The sequence below is a fragment of the Mastacembelus armatus genome, chromosome 1, assembly GCF_900324485.2.
Source record: "Mastacembelus armatus chromosome 1, fMasArm1.2, whole genome shotgun sequence".
In the NCBI taxonomy this organism is placed as follows: Eukaryota; Metazoa; Chordata; class Actinopteri; order Synbranchiformes; family Mastacembelidae; genus Mastacembelus; species Mastacembelus armatus.
Window position 1 is genome coordinate 25,857,937 of NC_046633.1, and position 16,673 is coordinate 25,874,609.

At 40.8% G+C, this 16,673-nt stretch overlaps 1 protein-coding gene across 7 annotated transcripts in view; it reads left to right on the forward strand.

Moving 5' to 3' along the window:
* Positions 1-16,673, forward strand: part of adgrl3.1 (adhesion G protein-coupled receptor L3.1) — a 130,932-nt gene that overhangs the window by 33,857 nt on the left and 80,402 nt on the right. For all 7 annotated transcript variants that reach the window (XM_026303337.1, XM_026303345.1, XM_026303342.1 and 4 more), the window contains one exon: positions 725-938. In XM_026303337.1, the coding sequence (XP_026159122.1) occupies positions 725-938 (214 nt within the window). The remainder of the gene's footprint in view (positions 1-724; positions 939-16,673) is intronic.

Below are 16,673 nucleotides of genomic sequence, written 5' to 3' on the forward strand. Positions count from 1 at the left end.
AGCAGGAAAAGTACAGCTGTACATGGTAGCGTTTAAAATTATTGCGTTTCTTGTAGGTTAGCTGGTTTCAGGGTCCTGGACAGCTCACTGTCCTGACTTTTTGGCACATCTTTTTTGTGGTGCAATGTGTGTTTTCTTAGAATTTGATGAAACTCTGAAGAGCACACCATGAAATCCTACACGTCTCTGTATCACAGATGAGAACAGTTCTGCAGAAGCATCTCCTCTTTTCAGACATTCAGGCTATATGATATCTAGACTTAATAAGCCTACAACAACTTGATTGCTGTTTGATGTTGCAGATGTTTCATCATCCAAGAGGCTCCATTAGTTCTACTCATTAAACAAGCCAGGAAGTAAAGCAACAGCAGTAAAACAATCTGGGCCAGATCAGTAGTTTCAATCTTATTGGAATTAATGACATGTTTCCTATTTCATTACAGTAAGAGTGGATGAATGTATCAAATTTGAAACTTCTGAAGATAATCAGGCGTTGACATCTTTGAATAATCTCTGCAGCACTAAATGCCTGTTCAAACGAGACAATTACTCTTTATCTAGTATGATGAATAGTTGCCGAGTCAGTTCTCTTGTGAGAGTGGACATGCCCTTAATAAAAAATACTTTCCATGATACTAGAATTTGCATATGAGGTGGTCTAGCATTCAAGTATTTCAATAGCTAAACAGAATATTTGCATCAATGTGTGTGTTTGTGTGTCCAGCCTACGGTCGTGCCCCTATCCCAATGGCAGTGGTACGCAGGGAGCTGTCCTGTGAGTCCTACCCCATTGAGCTGCGCTGCCCGGGCACAGATGTCATCATGATCGAGAGTGCCAACTATGGTCGTACAGATGACAAGATCTGCGACTCGGACCCTGCACAGATGGAGAACACACGGTGCTACCTGCCTGATGCATACAAGATTATGTCACTGAGGTCAGTGTGTGATATGCTTTTGGGTGACTGATGTGGAAAGTACAAACATGAGAGTGTGAAACCCATTCTGCTCTGTAGAATTGTTTGGAAAATTTACCTCAAGTCTCACATTTTGACAAGACCATAAAGAAAAGTGGATAGCCAAGTGAAAATTATTAATTATACATGTTGCTTTGTTAGTTAATTAAAAGCTGATTCATGGCAAACCATTTAGTCAAAACAGGGAAGCATTTTATTTCTCAGTGTCAATTGTTTTCAGAGTCAGAATCAGAATCAGAAACAGGTTTATTGCCAAATAAGTGAGGGGTTCACATTATAAAAATTTTTTTTGGTGAGATGGTTCATACATAGACATGACGAGTTACATATAACATATAATAAGTGTCCTAAAAAAGCAGCATAGATAAAATTAAATAAGTAAGGTGCAGTGACATTAAAAATACTGTATGTATACTTTTCTTATTTACAAGGTGAATTTACAGAAAGAGCAACACAATATGACTAAGTAGTGCAGTGGGATAAACAGTGCAAGAGTTGTCAAGTGGGTGACGGAACAAGGTACAGTGACTGTGCTAAAGTGACAGAGCAGAGCAGTGTTTGTTGGAGTTAATGAGTCTGATGGCAGATGGGAAGAAGCTGTTTTTATGGCGTGAGGTTCTAGTCTGAGTGGACCATAACCTCCTGCCTGAGGGAAGTGGCACAAAGAGTCCATGTCCAGGGTGGGAGGGATCAGTTTTACTCATACAAACAGAAACATGACAACAAAGCAGTTGTGCAGCATGCCTGTCAGGCTTAGTGTAAATGAAAAAACGGAGAAAGGTGACGAAATCAGTGTAATCAATGTAAGCCGCTAGGCCCAACCCCACTCATTTCTGCTGCTCTCAATTCCTATACATAGAGCACAATGCCATACAACTGCAGAACCTCATCAGACACATCCTCTCCTGAGAGTGGCACAGAAACTGAAATGAGGATGTTATCTTTTACAATGCGTGCTTAGTTTTACTGCTGTGGGAAACTAAAAAAGTCATTTAGACATTAATTTCATAAAGAAAACATAAAATTTGATAGATACAGTATCATGAACTGTGAGCTATGCCCTGAGTCACACCTTTATCTGGGAGGGATTGAGAAGTCTAAAGTAGAAAATAATAAGCATTGTAGAATACATAAATATGATCATAGAGATGTGGCTGCCAGCATGTGTAACTGAACTAAGAGTGATAATGGCTGTTTTTAGTTATCTAAGCTGGTTGCATAGCATAGCATTTGGTTGAAGGAAATTATAGTCAGTCACAGAGTAAAATGTAGCATGTAAGTTATTTTGTAAGATGGGATAATGTAAGTTAGTAAAGCTTAATTTATATTTATAGCACTTTTCACCACTAAGGTTATAAAGGCCATAGTAAAAGAATCAAGAATCACGACAGATTACAATATAGATTGGCTTCCTGATGGAGGGCCTTATAAGTAATAACCCAAATTTTATATAATGTTCAAAATTTAATTGGCAACTAGTGGAGACAGGCCAACTGTGGAGTAGCATGCTCCGTTTGCCTGTGTTAGAAGACAAAGTATTACACCTTGGCTTCAGGTATGAGTATGAGAAATGACAGTAGTAGTTTATTCATAAGGACACAAAACACTGATTAGGTTCTTAGCATTAACAAAAGATAAAACATATCTAGCCTTTAAGTTTTTCAGGAGGTAAAAAATGCATGATTGCAGTTTCTTAATGTGAACAGAGAAGTCAACAGTTACCAAAAGAGTATGTCAAAGAATAATAGTTTTTAGACACTATCAGGTCTAATAGTAAGCACCTCTGTGTTTGTCCAGCTTTTCATAGAGTCCAGAGTGTGATTTAGGTGAGATAGTTTGACTAGGAAATATAGCCAAGTGTCATCAGCATAAAAATTAAAAGCTTTCTTAAAACAATTAAAAGACCAAATCATGTCAGTGGCATGATGCTCTTTGCTGACACGCCTCTCCATAAAGGTTAAAGGTACACACTGCTTGATCGATTTAAATTTTGTTATTCATGAAGATCTTATGTTTCAGTTTAAGATTTCACTGGTAGTAGTTTTTAAGTGAAGAGAACTTAGTCTATTGGTAATGATCTGTTTTACCCCTGTGTAACTGCACCCCACAGAACTGAGTTTTCCTATTGAGCAGGTATGTTGATGAGAACCGACTTTAAAAAGAACAGCAAAACAAAAATAGTTGTAAGGGAAAAGCAATGCTCTGTGTAATGACATTGTCTGGATTTGAATAATTACTTATTCAATTCAATTTATTTGTATAGCGCCAAATCACAATACAAATCATCTCAAGGCAGTTTACAAAAACTAAAAACCCAACAAATCCCTTATGAGCAAGCACTTGGCGACAGTGGAAAGGAAAAACTCCCTTTAACGGAAGAAAAAACCTCCAGCAGAACCGGGCTCAGTTTGGGTGGCCATCTGCCTTGACTGGTTGGGGTGAGTGGATAGAGGAGAGAGAAAAGAACAGCAACAATAAACAACAAATAGACACTGCAGGTTGGTGGGGCCAGTAACTGCACATCAGCGATATACAGCTCCAGGACCAGGGACACCTGCGGAAGGTACAGAGAGAGAGGACAGAGCGAGAGGGAGAGAGCACAGACTAGGGGAGAGAGAGAGCACAAGATTAGTAACATTCAATGGTGGGAGGAGAGGAAGAGACGGGAAGGGAAGGGAAGGGAAGGGAAGGGAAGGGAGGGGAGAGTTAGGGTAGGGGAGCTCAGTGCACCAATGGTCCTCGGGCAGTCTAGGCCTATAGCAGCATAACTAAGGGATGACAAAGGGATGACAAAGCATATAGTTAGGGTTGCCTGAAGCCAGCCCTAACTATATGCTTTGTCAAAGAGGAAGGTTTTAAATCTAGCCTTAAAAGTACAGCGAGTGTCTGCCTCCTGAACCCAGACTTGGAGCTGGTTCCAAAAGGAGAGGAGCTTGATAGCTAAAGGCTCTGCCTCCCATTATGCTTTTGAAAACTCTGAGAACCACACTTAGACCTACACTCTGAGAGCGAAGTGGTCTATTGGGATAATATGGTACTATGAGGTCTTTAAGGTATGAAGGAGCTTGATCATGAAGGGATTTGTATATGAGAAGGATTTTAAATTCTATTCTGGATTTTACACGGAGCCAATGAAGAGAAGTTAAGATAGGAGAAATATGATCTCTCTTGCTAGTTGCTGTCAGGACTCTGGCTTCTGGATTAACTGGAGGCTTTTTATGGAGATACTGGGACATCCAGATAGTAATGAGTTACAGTAATCTAGCCTTGAGGTAACAAATGCATTAACTGGAGGCTTGGGCCATACAGTTTTTCTGCATCATTTTGAGACAGGATGTTCCTAATTTTGGCAATGTTGCACAGGTGAAAGAGGGCAGTTTTTAGAGATTTGTTTTATGTGTGAGTTAAAGGACATGTCCTGGTCAAAAATAACACAGTAGTGCTGGAGACCAGGGCTATACCATCTAAAGTAGCTATTATTTTAGAAGGTTTTAGAAGGTTTTTAGGCCCAAATACAATAACTTCTCTGAATTACTGGTCATCCAGGCCTTTATGTCAGTTAGACACGCTTGAAGTCTGGTTAACTGGTTTGTGTTAACAGGTGTTGTAGAAATTTCTGGAAGTTGAGACATGCTAATTCTCAGAAACAAACACAAATGTGATGAATCATCTCAGGTTTAATTTCATGCGCATAGAGAGAAGACTTCTCTAAGCGTTCTCTGACTTTGTGTTACAGTAATCAGGTATATATATCTTTGACAAAAAAATGGGGTGGACTAATCTTGAACAGACCCAACACGTTTGTTCAGGTATCTATCTTCAGCCTTCTTACCATCAAAGAAAACAAATTGTTGGCAGTTATTTACAACCCTCTACCCTAAAACACTAACCCAATAAAACAGACAAAACTACATACCAGAAATGGGTTAAGTAAATATTCAAGTGACTCTTTGACCTGGTGTAAAACCCCCACACAGGTTTCATAGATAGTTACAGGTGAGTGTCATCTGCATAGCAGTGGTAGTTAATAGAGTGCTTCCTAATTACCTAAAGGAAGCATGTACAGGGTGAACAGAATCGGTCCTAGCACAGAGCCTTATGGAACTCCATAACTAACTTTTGTTCGTGTGGAAGGTTCATCATGGACATGAACAAACTGTAATCTGTCTAAATAGTGTAAATAGGATTGGAACCATTTTAACGCTGTTCCTCTGATACCAGTCACATGCTCCAGTGTCTGTAATAAGATGTTGTGGTCAATAGTGTTGAATGCAGAACTAAGGTCTAGGAGGACAAGTATAGAAACAAGTCCATTATCTGAGGCTAAGAGAAGATCATTGGTGACTTTTACCAGTGCTGTTTCTGTACTATGATGTGCTCTAAATCCTGATTGAAAATCTTCAAATAGTTCATTCCTTTGTAAGTGGTCTGATAGCTGCTTAGCAACAGCTTTTTCTAGGATTTTAGAAATAAATGGCAGGTTGGATATTGGTCTATAATTAGCCAAGACTCTTGGATCAAGACTAGGCTTTTTGAGTAAGGTTTGATTACTGCAGTCTTAAAGGCCTGTGGTACATAGCCTGATACTAGAGATAAATTTACTTATTTATTTATTTAAGTCTAATAAAGATCGGTTAATTAATGGCAGGGTGTCTTTATGCAGTCTAGTCAGGATGGGGTCTAAGAGACACGTTGATGATTTAGATGAAGCAATTACTGATATAAATTCAGAGAGATCTATGGGAGAGAAGCAGTCTAAACATAACTGCAGTCTTACAGATGATTCAAGAGCTACTGTAGTAGAAGATTCATTTATTACAGGTATAGGAAGCATCTGCTGAATTTTATTTCTAATAGTTGTGATTTTATTTGTAAAGAAACTCATAAAGTCATCACTGCTGAGAGCTAAGGGAACACTGGTCTCAACAGAGCTGTGACTTTTTGTCAGCCTGGCTACAGTGCTGAAAAGAAACCTGGGATTGTTCTTATTTTCCTCTATTAGTGATAAATAGTATGCAGTTCTGGCTTTACGGAGAGCTTTTTTATATGTTAACAGACTGTTTTTCCAGGTTAGATAAAATTCCTCTAAATTTGTGGAACGCCACTTCATTTCCAGCCTTCGTAATGCCTGCTTTAAGGTACGAATATGTAAATTATACCATGGGGCTAATCTCCTTTGATTCACTAACTTCTTTATCAGAGGGGCCACAGTATCAAGCGTTTCATGCAGTGAGGCTACAGCACTGTCAACAACATGATAAATTTAAATTTGGTAGGGAGTGTGATTGAGGCACCGTGTTGGCACTTGGCATAGATGTAAATAAAGATGGAATCATTTTCTTAAATTTATTAACAGCGTTGTCAGATAAAGATCTGCTGTAGTGGAATTTTCTTCCAAATGCTACATGATCCATCATCTTAAATTCAGAGGTTATTAAAGAATTATCTGACAAAATAGGATTGGCTGGAAAGACTATTAAATGTTCAATTTCGATGCCATAGGTCAGAACAAGATCAAGGGTATGATTGAAACAGTGAAACAGGGTTTATTAACATTTTGAGTGAAACCAATTGAATCTAATATAGAATAAAATGCAGTGCTGAGACTGTTATTTTCATCATCTACATGAATGTTAAAATCTCCCACTATTATGACTTTATCTGAACTAAGCACTAAATCAGACAGGAAGTCTGGAAGTTCAGTTAAAAACTCTGAGTAAGGGACAGGTGGACGGTACACAATGACAAGTAGAACTGGTTTTTGTGTTTTCCAGTTTGGATGTGAGAGACTAAGAGTGAGGCGCTCAAATGAGTTATAACTGTTCTGAGGATGAAAGTTTAACAAGTTGGAGTGGAAGATTGCAGCTACTCCTCCACCTTGACCTGTGAAAGTGAAAGTAACTGGCCAAGTATGGTGACCTGTACTCGGAATTTGTGCTCTGCATTTAACCCAATCCCAAGTGCACACACACAGCAAGTGAACACACACACACCGTGCACACACACCTGGGGCAGTGGGCAGCCAATGCTGCGGCGCCCGGGGAGCAGTTGGGGGTCCGGTGCCTTGCTCAAGGGTCTAACCTCAGTCGTGGTATTGAAGGTGGACAAGGTGCTGGCAATTTTCAGGTTACAAGTCCGACTGGCTTGACTGGCTGTAAACACTGACTGCCTGGTCTTTACAGTATGTTCGAGTGGCAGACACAATCTCTATGTGGTTTGAGGGGAGTGACGGCCCCCAAGAAAACTGCAGAGAGGTGTTTTAGACTCTGCGTCCTGGTCCCCATTCTGGATTGTCAAACTTTAGGTTGGCTAATAAACTCGGCCAAATTTCTAGAGATGAGAGCTGCACCATTCAAAGTGGGATGGATGCCGTCCCTCGCTACCAGACCGGGTTTTCCCCAGAAAGTGGCCCAATTGTCTATGAAGCTCACATCATTTGCTGGACACCAGCGACGGAACAATGACATGCGGCTAAACATGTTATCCCTGGTCAGATTGGTCTGATTTTCTCTGGTCCACTCCCCAGAGTCCGACATTAATTTGGCAAAGTTGTTAGGCTATCGTGGTGTCGGTGAAGGAAAGAACAGGTGAGGGCCCAAATGAAGGACGAAACAGGCAGGTTTATTCCCCCGGATCGTCCAGGGCTCAGGCAAACACAAGGTTCTCTGCCGTTCGGCAGGCAGGCAGGCAGACAGATAAACAGAAAGGCTCTTTCTGGCAAACATCAATGAACATAATTAATGTTCCGGCAGGGAACAAAGGAACACAAGGGGTATATATACACACAACTGAAGAACCAATTAACCCTCTGGGGTCGACGCATGCGCCGGCGCGTTTTGATGCATCTTTTTCTGATAAGGCCGAAACAAACTTAAATTACTCCGTCAATTCTGATCGTACAGATAAAAGAAGTATATCATTCAAATCTGTTAAGGGTCTAGTTTTAGTGGTATACCATCATAATAAAAACAAAACGTTGTGCTTTTTTTAAATAAAGAAAGCCGACAGGGTGCGCTCTCGGACTTTTCTGTCTCTGCCATTTCTCTTCACAGACGCGTAAATAAAACAACCAGAATCTCAGCGAATACTTGGCTCATAAAAATAAGAATTATATGGCTAGAAAGCTTGAAATGTTTTCTTTTGAGTGAAACAATTCAAGTCAAAAACAAATCATCACTTTTTATCTAATCCGTATGAACGTAAGGAGAAGTCCGTTTTTTCCTGTCTCACCTCATTACAGGTAATGCGGTCCCGCCTTGTACACTGTCCACTGTTCACATGTAAATAATCTCAGGTGAACCAGGTAAATATGTGCACGCCCCCGAGAAATGACACAAAATATCAAACTTCATCATAGAATTTACTCACTTTTTCTGCGCGTTTGGATGATGGCGCGTTACGCACGTGAAGCGGCGCTCCTTACATTCCACACAGAGACAAATAGTTTAGCTTGTCCTCAGAGTAAAAACACTGATTTTAACTCAAATGAGGATCATTTGGCTCCTCATTGTCTTGTATTGTGCTGCACTAATCCGTCCCATCTACATTGACTGAAAGGCTCATGCGCGGCTTTGTCTGGTCGTTCAGTGCGTCTTTTGTGTTCTCAGGTAAATCACATGACTATTCATCCTCAGTCACACCCTCTTGCATATGGCCTTTCTGAACAAAAAGTGTCTTAGAAAATTTAAATCAGTGTATTGTTTACTGTGAATGTGTGAACAAGATGACATTCACAGCACTCTGAAGTAAACACTTTAGCCTACAACATGCAGGTCTCCAAAGTCTTGTGAACCAATGTTCTGTTTGTGTTTTATGGTCTTATTTCAGTGAGTAAAAAATTTTAGTTTTTCACTAACCATGCATAACCACTTTTTTCTCAAAAACACAATAATGTATAAACTTGCTGCTCACATATTATTGTAGCCAATTTTGTGCTGATTACAGTGTTATCAGACTTTAGACATTAATATGTTTAAAAAACACTGAAAAAAGCACAAATGTCAGAATGTCAAAATTTGTCCAGGCCCCAAAAACCCCCTCAGACCCCAGAGGGTTAAACACAGGTGAACACAATCTAACTGATGACCAAACGAAAACACAAAGCTACCTCGAACTAACAGAACCGGAACCCAGGAAACTGACCAAAATAAAATACAAACAGGAAGACAAGGCTCGGGGCCTAACAAAAGTTACTGAACATTAATTTTAGTGACATTAATTGGCGTAATCAGGTGTCATTGCTGCCGATGTGAATAACATTTTTTCCATATTTATGATTAGCCTTAGCCAGAAGCTTCAGATTTGACTCGATGTCGCCCGCTCTGGCCCCAGGAATACATTTGACTATGGTCACTGGTGTCTCTAGCTTCACATTTCTGACTATGGAATCGCCAATTATCAGAGTCGGTTTCTCAGCGGGTGTGTTGCTGAGCGGGGAAAATCTATTAGAAATGTGAACAGGCAGGCATGTTTCCGTCAGACCAACACCCAGGCAATTCTCCGGGCTGCTCTGGAGCTGCCCTTGGACCGCTAACAGAACCTGAGTCTTAGCTTGGTGGCTCCACACCTGCTAACGGGGCTAGGCTAGCTGGCTTTTGTTCAAAGGTGCAGATCCTCGCCTCCAAAGCTACCAGAACCTTGCACTTATTACAGGTATCATTATCACTAAAGGAGGTAGAGGAATAACTAAACATGTGGCACACCGAGCAGGAAAGAGAGAGAAAGGGAGAAGCCAAGTTACTAGCTAGCTAAGTTAACTGGTAGGCTAGCGAGCGCTAAGTCAGGAAATAGCAACAAATACCGGTCAAAATAGAAAGGTACTTGACTAGTACCGGAATGTAGCAGTTAATGAATTGTTTAGAGAGAGTATGTTATGAGCATAGGTTTTCTGTTTCCTGTCGGACTTTTATTTTGATGTTCTGGTTTCCTGTGTTCCCTAGTTTAGTTATGGGTAGATTTGTTTCTTGTGTTAGTTAATAGTTTTCACCTGTGCTAATTAGTCCTCAGTTCTGTCTATATATAGCACGTGTTTCCTTGGTCCTTGTCAAAGTATTGCATTGAGTTGCGTTACATGAATTGCGTTGTGTGCGTTGCTTGCAGTAGTGAGAGAGGAGTTTCCTGTTTAATGTCCGAAACGCTGAGTCTGCCTGCCTGCCTGCCTGCCTGCCCGCTGAGTGGCGGAGATTTTTCCCTGTGTTTTCTGCGCATGAGCCCTGGACAATCCAGGGGAAATAAAACCTGCTTGTCCTACCTCTCCTCCTTCATTATCACACCACCATTATCATAACAGTTTAGTTAGTTTTTAGGTGTGTTAGACTATAGCTAGTCTGTTGCTAATCTGTAGACGAACTGACACGCTGGCAATAGGAAGTGATTCACTCACCCGGAAACAGTTCCTCTCCAGAACTAGAACTTCTATGACCAACTTCTATGATTATTGTCACTATTAGTATATCAATTTCTTAAATCACGTGTTGCTGCTGTCCCATTATTTTCTCTTTCATCTCTTTTCTCTCCTAATATTGCTGTCATCTTTGCCTTTGTCTCTGGCTGCCCTGTCGCTACCAAACCACCTGTCTGTGGCTGGTGGCAGCGCTCTGACTACGATTGCTTTGGCGTGGCTTGAACTCTCCACTCGCTCTGGCAGTTGCAGCTTATGTGGTCACTCTTCTTCGCTATCCATAATTTACACACATGCACACAAACGCACACACACACACTCAGATAGACACAGCCTGTGCCACACACAGCATACACTGCCCAGGGGCTACACCAGACTTTAAGCTCCAATTAGCAGAGCCAGAGGCCAAAGTCAGTCTTACAGGATCCTCTGTGGAGGTGACTCAGACCGGAAACACATCTGATTTATCACATATATTTTCAGTGTGTGTGTGTGCGTGCATGTTGAGAGTTTCACTGAGGATTTTGTTCACATCCCAGTGGGTTTTTCTGTTTGTGTGTGTGTGTGTGTGTGTGTGTGTGTGTGCGTGTGTTTGTGTTTGTGTGTGTGTGCAGTTAGCTATTTCTTCTTCAGTCTGTTTCAGCCTGTCTGGTTTCCATTCGCTCATTCCCTCTATGTCTGTATCATCTCTGGCTTTCAAGCCCAGCTAAACTGGCTGATAAAATCAGAGCATGTTCCGCCTGCCCAGTGTTTCCTCAGTATCACATTCTCTCTTTGTTTTCGTCTCTACTACTCTCCAAGGCCAGTGAGTGTGTGTATGTATATATGTGTGTGTGTGTGTGTGTGTGTTTGTGTGTACCCATACCACATAATTGGTCTTGATATCAAAGCTTCATATCTCCAGAGGGTCTTACAAGGCTTCTTGGGCAACCCAAAGAGGACCCGATATCGCTGCAGTTTCCCGATTATCTCCCTATTGGGATACACTAGGTTGAAGGGGAAACAAAGCCATGGCCATGAAAGTTATGCTTAATCTGTTTTAGCAATATACTGGCCTCTGTTCAATGACTCAATCTGTTTTATCAGGTTTTGAACTGAAGCTTTTAAAATGGCTACTGGGCTTTCTTTGTTTTAAGGTCTGTAGCAACTTATTTCCGTTATATTCAAAACTTAATTATTTAATGAAGAAACTGTGCATATAATTCTATTGTGTATTATTTTTTTAGGCTCACCCTACTGGCCAACCTTCCTCCACTGCACTCTATGTGTTTTTCTCAAAACTGGGATCAATTGTATTGTACTTTTAAACCATGTTAGCTACAACTTGTGTGGTAACGTTGAGTGTACATTAAAGTGTCACTGGGGAGACTTATATCAGGACAACAGAAGCATTTGAAGGTTTGGGTGTTCAATTCTGCACAGGGAGTGAGCTGCAAGCCAAAATGCAAGTTATAGCAATGTAGTGACATAAAAGTGACTTGATGGGTTCTACGGAGATGCTTCAAAGTGCACTCCTTGTCCCTTACTGATACTTGAGTGCTTCATGAACCGAGTACCTTTCAGCACACACTCTCATTCTCTCTCTTGAGCTCACACATGCACTGAGGCACTTGAGGCTGCGAGTGTGGACACTGAAGAATGTGTAGGCACACAGGCACACACACTCTGTTTTGGTACCCCTGCTGCAGCTACCATGTTAGAAAATTACTTCTGGACTTCAAACAGACTTTCCCCTGACACCCCTATACCATCTCTCCCACCTTGCCCTTCTCCTTTTTTTTCTCGCCCCCATCTTTTCCGTGATTGCTCGCCCTTTCTCTCTCCATTGCCGTCACTGTTGAAGACGTCCCTCAACATAAAGGCAAACCGCTTTGACAAGAAAGACAAGGGCAAAGGAGTTGTTTCCTCTTCTCTGCTTCTCCCCTTCTCTCCTTTGTTTGTAGGAAGTGTTAAATAACAACATTATTCTCCTACAAATTTTCCTAAAATCAAATTTTTTGCCACTACAGTTTCAGTTTTTTTTTTACCCCTTCTTTGTTAAATGTGCCATGGTTGAAGGCCAGAGAGAGACTCCCCTGGTCTCAAGATTAAACCTTTAGTGGGCCTAGGGAAGTTAGATGCACAATCACTATAAGAAGAAGAAGAAGAAGAAGAAGAAGTACTTTATTGATCCCCAAGGGGAAATTCAGTTGTTACAGCAGTTATTAAATTTGAGATTATTTAAATTATATTGATTAATAGTAATTCATAAAGTAATTAATAAAGTAATTAACTATTTATTTGGGGGGGTTTGTGTGTGTGTGTGTATATGTGTGTGTGCGTACATGCGTGTGTGTGTGTGTGTGCGTGTGTGTGTGTGTGTTATTGTTTATATTGAGGAATTATAGAGTCTTATGGCCGGGGACACAAAAGACTCCTGAATCTTTCAGTCTTGGCTTTAGGGCGAATTAGTCTGTGGCTGAATGAACTTCCCATTCACCACAAAACACACAATTGTGCACCAGCCCCATGTTCACATACACAAATGAATACATTTTCATGTGTTAACATACATCTCTGCTCATGCATACACTCTTACCCACACAAACACACACAGAGGAATTGAGACAGTTACTCATCAGTTCTGAAGCTTGGTCAACTTATTCTGTCAGCCTTCACAGCACCAGGCCACGGTGTGTCTGCGTGGGCAACAGATGCTGAGTAAGGCACAAATGAATAAATGCTCACATCTCATAAAAATCTATTTTATGTGAATAATTTTATTTATCTATTGTTTTACATCTTATAGTTTTGGTAATTATCCGAACCCCTAAATACAAAGGCAATGTCTGCTAAAATGAAACTTTGCACTGACTCAGTTGAGGCTGTGACTGCTGCTTTGTGTGTGTGTGTGAGAGAGAGAGAGAGAGAAAGATATCTTAGACGCACCAGATATTATGTCTTGTTGTTATATCTGTCTCTGACTTTGTCACTGTCACTGTTCACTTTTCCTCTCTCTTCCCTTCATTAACTATCCTGCTTTTCACTAAATGAGGTCATATCAGGAAAGGTCCTACTTAATGTGTGTGTGTGGTTCCACCCTCATATATTTATGACAGTTACAGGAGATGCCCTGTGGCACCCTGGGGGCTCAACTGTCACCCTTGGTCAGTTCAGTAATTAGGGCCGACACACAGACATGCATACTGTATGTACACACGCACACACACACACACACACGTTTGTTTTCACATCTCATGGGAACTCTACTCAGCTTACATTAATTTCCTAGAGACTTACCCTAACCTTAACCTTAATAGCTACTACCTGCCTAACCCTAACTTTAACCATGTTGTCACTCTAAAATCCAATGATTTACTTTATGACTACTAATTTGAAAATGTTTTTTTGTCCCCATGGTATGAGTAATACACACACACACATACACACACACAGATGCATACATCAAAAGAGAACTCAGATGTGAAGATGCACTTACAGATGGACTGGTCCTGTTATGCAGTCATTTCTGAAACGCATACACAAAACATTGCCTTTACATATGTGACAGAACACAAATGTTCCTTTTTAATTTTTAGTGTCCCTTATACAGTATGTAGCCCCACATTCTCTTCCATCCACCCACTCATATACAAATTCAATTCAATTCAATTCAATTTTATTTGTATAGCGCCAAATCACAATACAAATCATCTCAAGGCACTTTACAAAAACTAAAAACCCAACAATTCCCTTATGAGCAAGCACTTGGCGACAGTGGAGAGGAAAAACTCCCTTTAACGGAAGAAAAAACCTCCAGCAGAACTGGGCTCAGTTTGGGTGGCCATCTGCCTCGACCGGTTGGGGTGAGTGGATAGAGCAGAGAGAAAAGAACAGCAACAATAAACAACAAATAGACACTGCAGGTTGGTGGGACCAGTAACTGCACATCAGCGATATACAGCTCCAGGACCAGGGACACCTGCGGAAGGTACAGAGAGAGAACAGAGAGAGAGGGAGAGAGCACAAACTAGGGGAGAGAGAGAGCACAAGGTTTGTGACATTCAATGGTGGAATATACATGAGGTGGGAGGAGAGGAAGAGAGGGCAGGGGAAGGGAAAGGGGGGGGGTTAGGGTAGGGGAGCTCAGTGCACCGATGGTCCTCGGGCAGTCTAGGCCTATAGCAGCATAACTAAGGGATGGTTCAGGGTTGCCTGAGGCCAGCCCTAACTATATGCTTTGTCAAAGAGGAAGGTTTTAAGTCTAGCCTTAAAAGTACAGAGAGTGTCTGCCTCCTGAACCCAGGCTGGGAGCTGGTTCCACAGGAGAGGAACTTGAAATCTCTGTTAGTAAATGATTTGATAACTGATCACCAAATTGACCTACTTTATCTTACTGAAACCTGGCTACAGCAGGATGAATATGCCAGTCTGAATGAATCAACCTTGTTCTGACCTATGGCATCGAAATTGAACATCTAATAGTTTTTTCCCCAAATCCTGTTTTGTCAGATCATTCTTTAATAACTTTTGAATTTAAAATGATGGATCATGCAGCGTTTGGAAGAAAATTCCACTACAGCAGATGTTTATCCGACAACGCTGTTAATAACTTTAAGAAAATGATTCCATCTTTATTTACATCTATGCCAAGTATAAACATAGTGGAGGGCAGCTGCTTCAATCCCACTCCCTACCAAATTGATCATGTTGTTGACAGCGCTGTAACCTCACTGCGTGAAACGCTTGATTCTGTAGCCCCTCTGAAAAAGAAGTTAATGAATCAGAGAAGACTAGCCCCATGGTATAATTTACATATTCGTACCTTAAAGCAGGCATCACGAAGGCTGGAAAGGAAGTGGCGTTCCACAAACGTAGAGGAAATTTTTCTAGCCTGGACAAACAGTCAACTAACATATAAAAAAGCTCTCCGTAAAGCCAGAACTGCATACTATTCATCACTAATCGAGGAAAACAAGAACAATCCCAGGTTTCTTTTCAGCACTGTAGCCAGGCTGACAAAAAGTCACAGCTCTGTTGAGCCCAGTGTTCCCTTAGCTCTCAGCAGTGATGAATTTATGAGTTTCTTTACAAATAAAATCACAACTATTAGAGATAAAATTCAGCAGATGCTTCCTATACCTGCAATAACTGAATCTTCTACTACAGTAGCTCCTGAATCATCTAAGGTCTAGAGGACAAGTATAGAAACAAGTCCATTATCTGAGGCTAAGAGAAGATCGTTGGTAACTTTTAACAGTGATGTTTCTGTACTATCCAAATAGTTCATTCCTGTGTAAGTGGTCTGATAGCTGCTTAGCAACAGCTTTTTCTAGGATTTTAGAAATAAATGGCAGGTTGGATATTGGTCTATAATTAGCCAAGACTCCTGGATCAAGACTAGGCTTTTTGAGTAAAGGTTTGATTACTGCAGTCTTAAAGGCCTGTGGTACGTAGCCTGATACTAGAGATAAATTTACTAAGTCTAATAATTCATTAATGACAGGGTGCCTTTAAGCAGTCTAGTCGGGATGGGGTCTAAGAGACATGCTGATGATTTCGATGAAGCAACTACTGATGTAAATTCAGAGAGATCTATGGGAGAGAAGCAGTCTAAACATAACTGAGGTCCTACAGATGATTCAAGAGCTACTGTAGTAGAAGATTAATTTATTGCAGGTATAGGAAGCATCTGCTGAATTTTATCTCTAATAGTTGTGATTTTATTTGTAAAGAAACTCATAAATTCATCACTGCTGAGAGCTAAGGGAACACTGGGCTCAACAGAGCTGTGACTTTTTGTCAGCCTGGCTACAGTGCTGAAAAGAAACCTGGGATTGTTCTTGTTTTCCTCTATTAGTGATGAATAGTATGCAGTTCTGGCTTTACGGAGAGCTTTTTTATATGTTAGTAGACAGTTTTTCCAGGCTAGAAAAATTTCCTCTAAGTTTGTGGAACGCCATTTCCTTTCCAGCCTTCGTGATGCCTGCTTTAAGGTATGAATATGTAAATTATACCATGGGGCTAGTCTTCTCTGATTCACTAACTTCTTTTTCAGAGGGGCCACAGAATCAAGCGTTTCACGCAGTGAGGTTACAGCGCTGTCAACAATATGATCAATTTGGTAGGGAGTGGGATTGAAGCAGCTGCCCTCCACTATGTTTATACTTGGCATAGATGTAAATAAAGATGGAATCATTTTCTTAAAGTTATTAACAGCGTTGTCGGATAAACATCTGCTGTAGTGGAATTTTCTTCCAAACGCTGCATGATCCATCATTTTAAATTCAAAAGTTATTAAAGAATGATCTGACAAA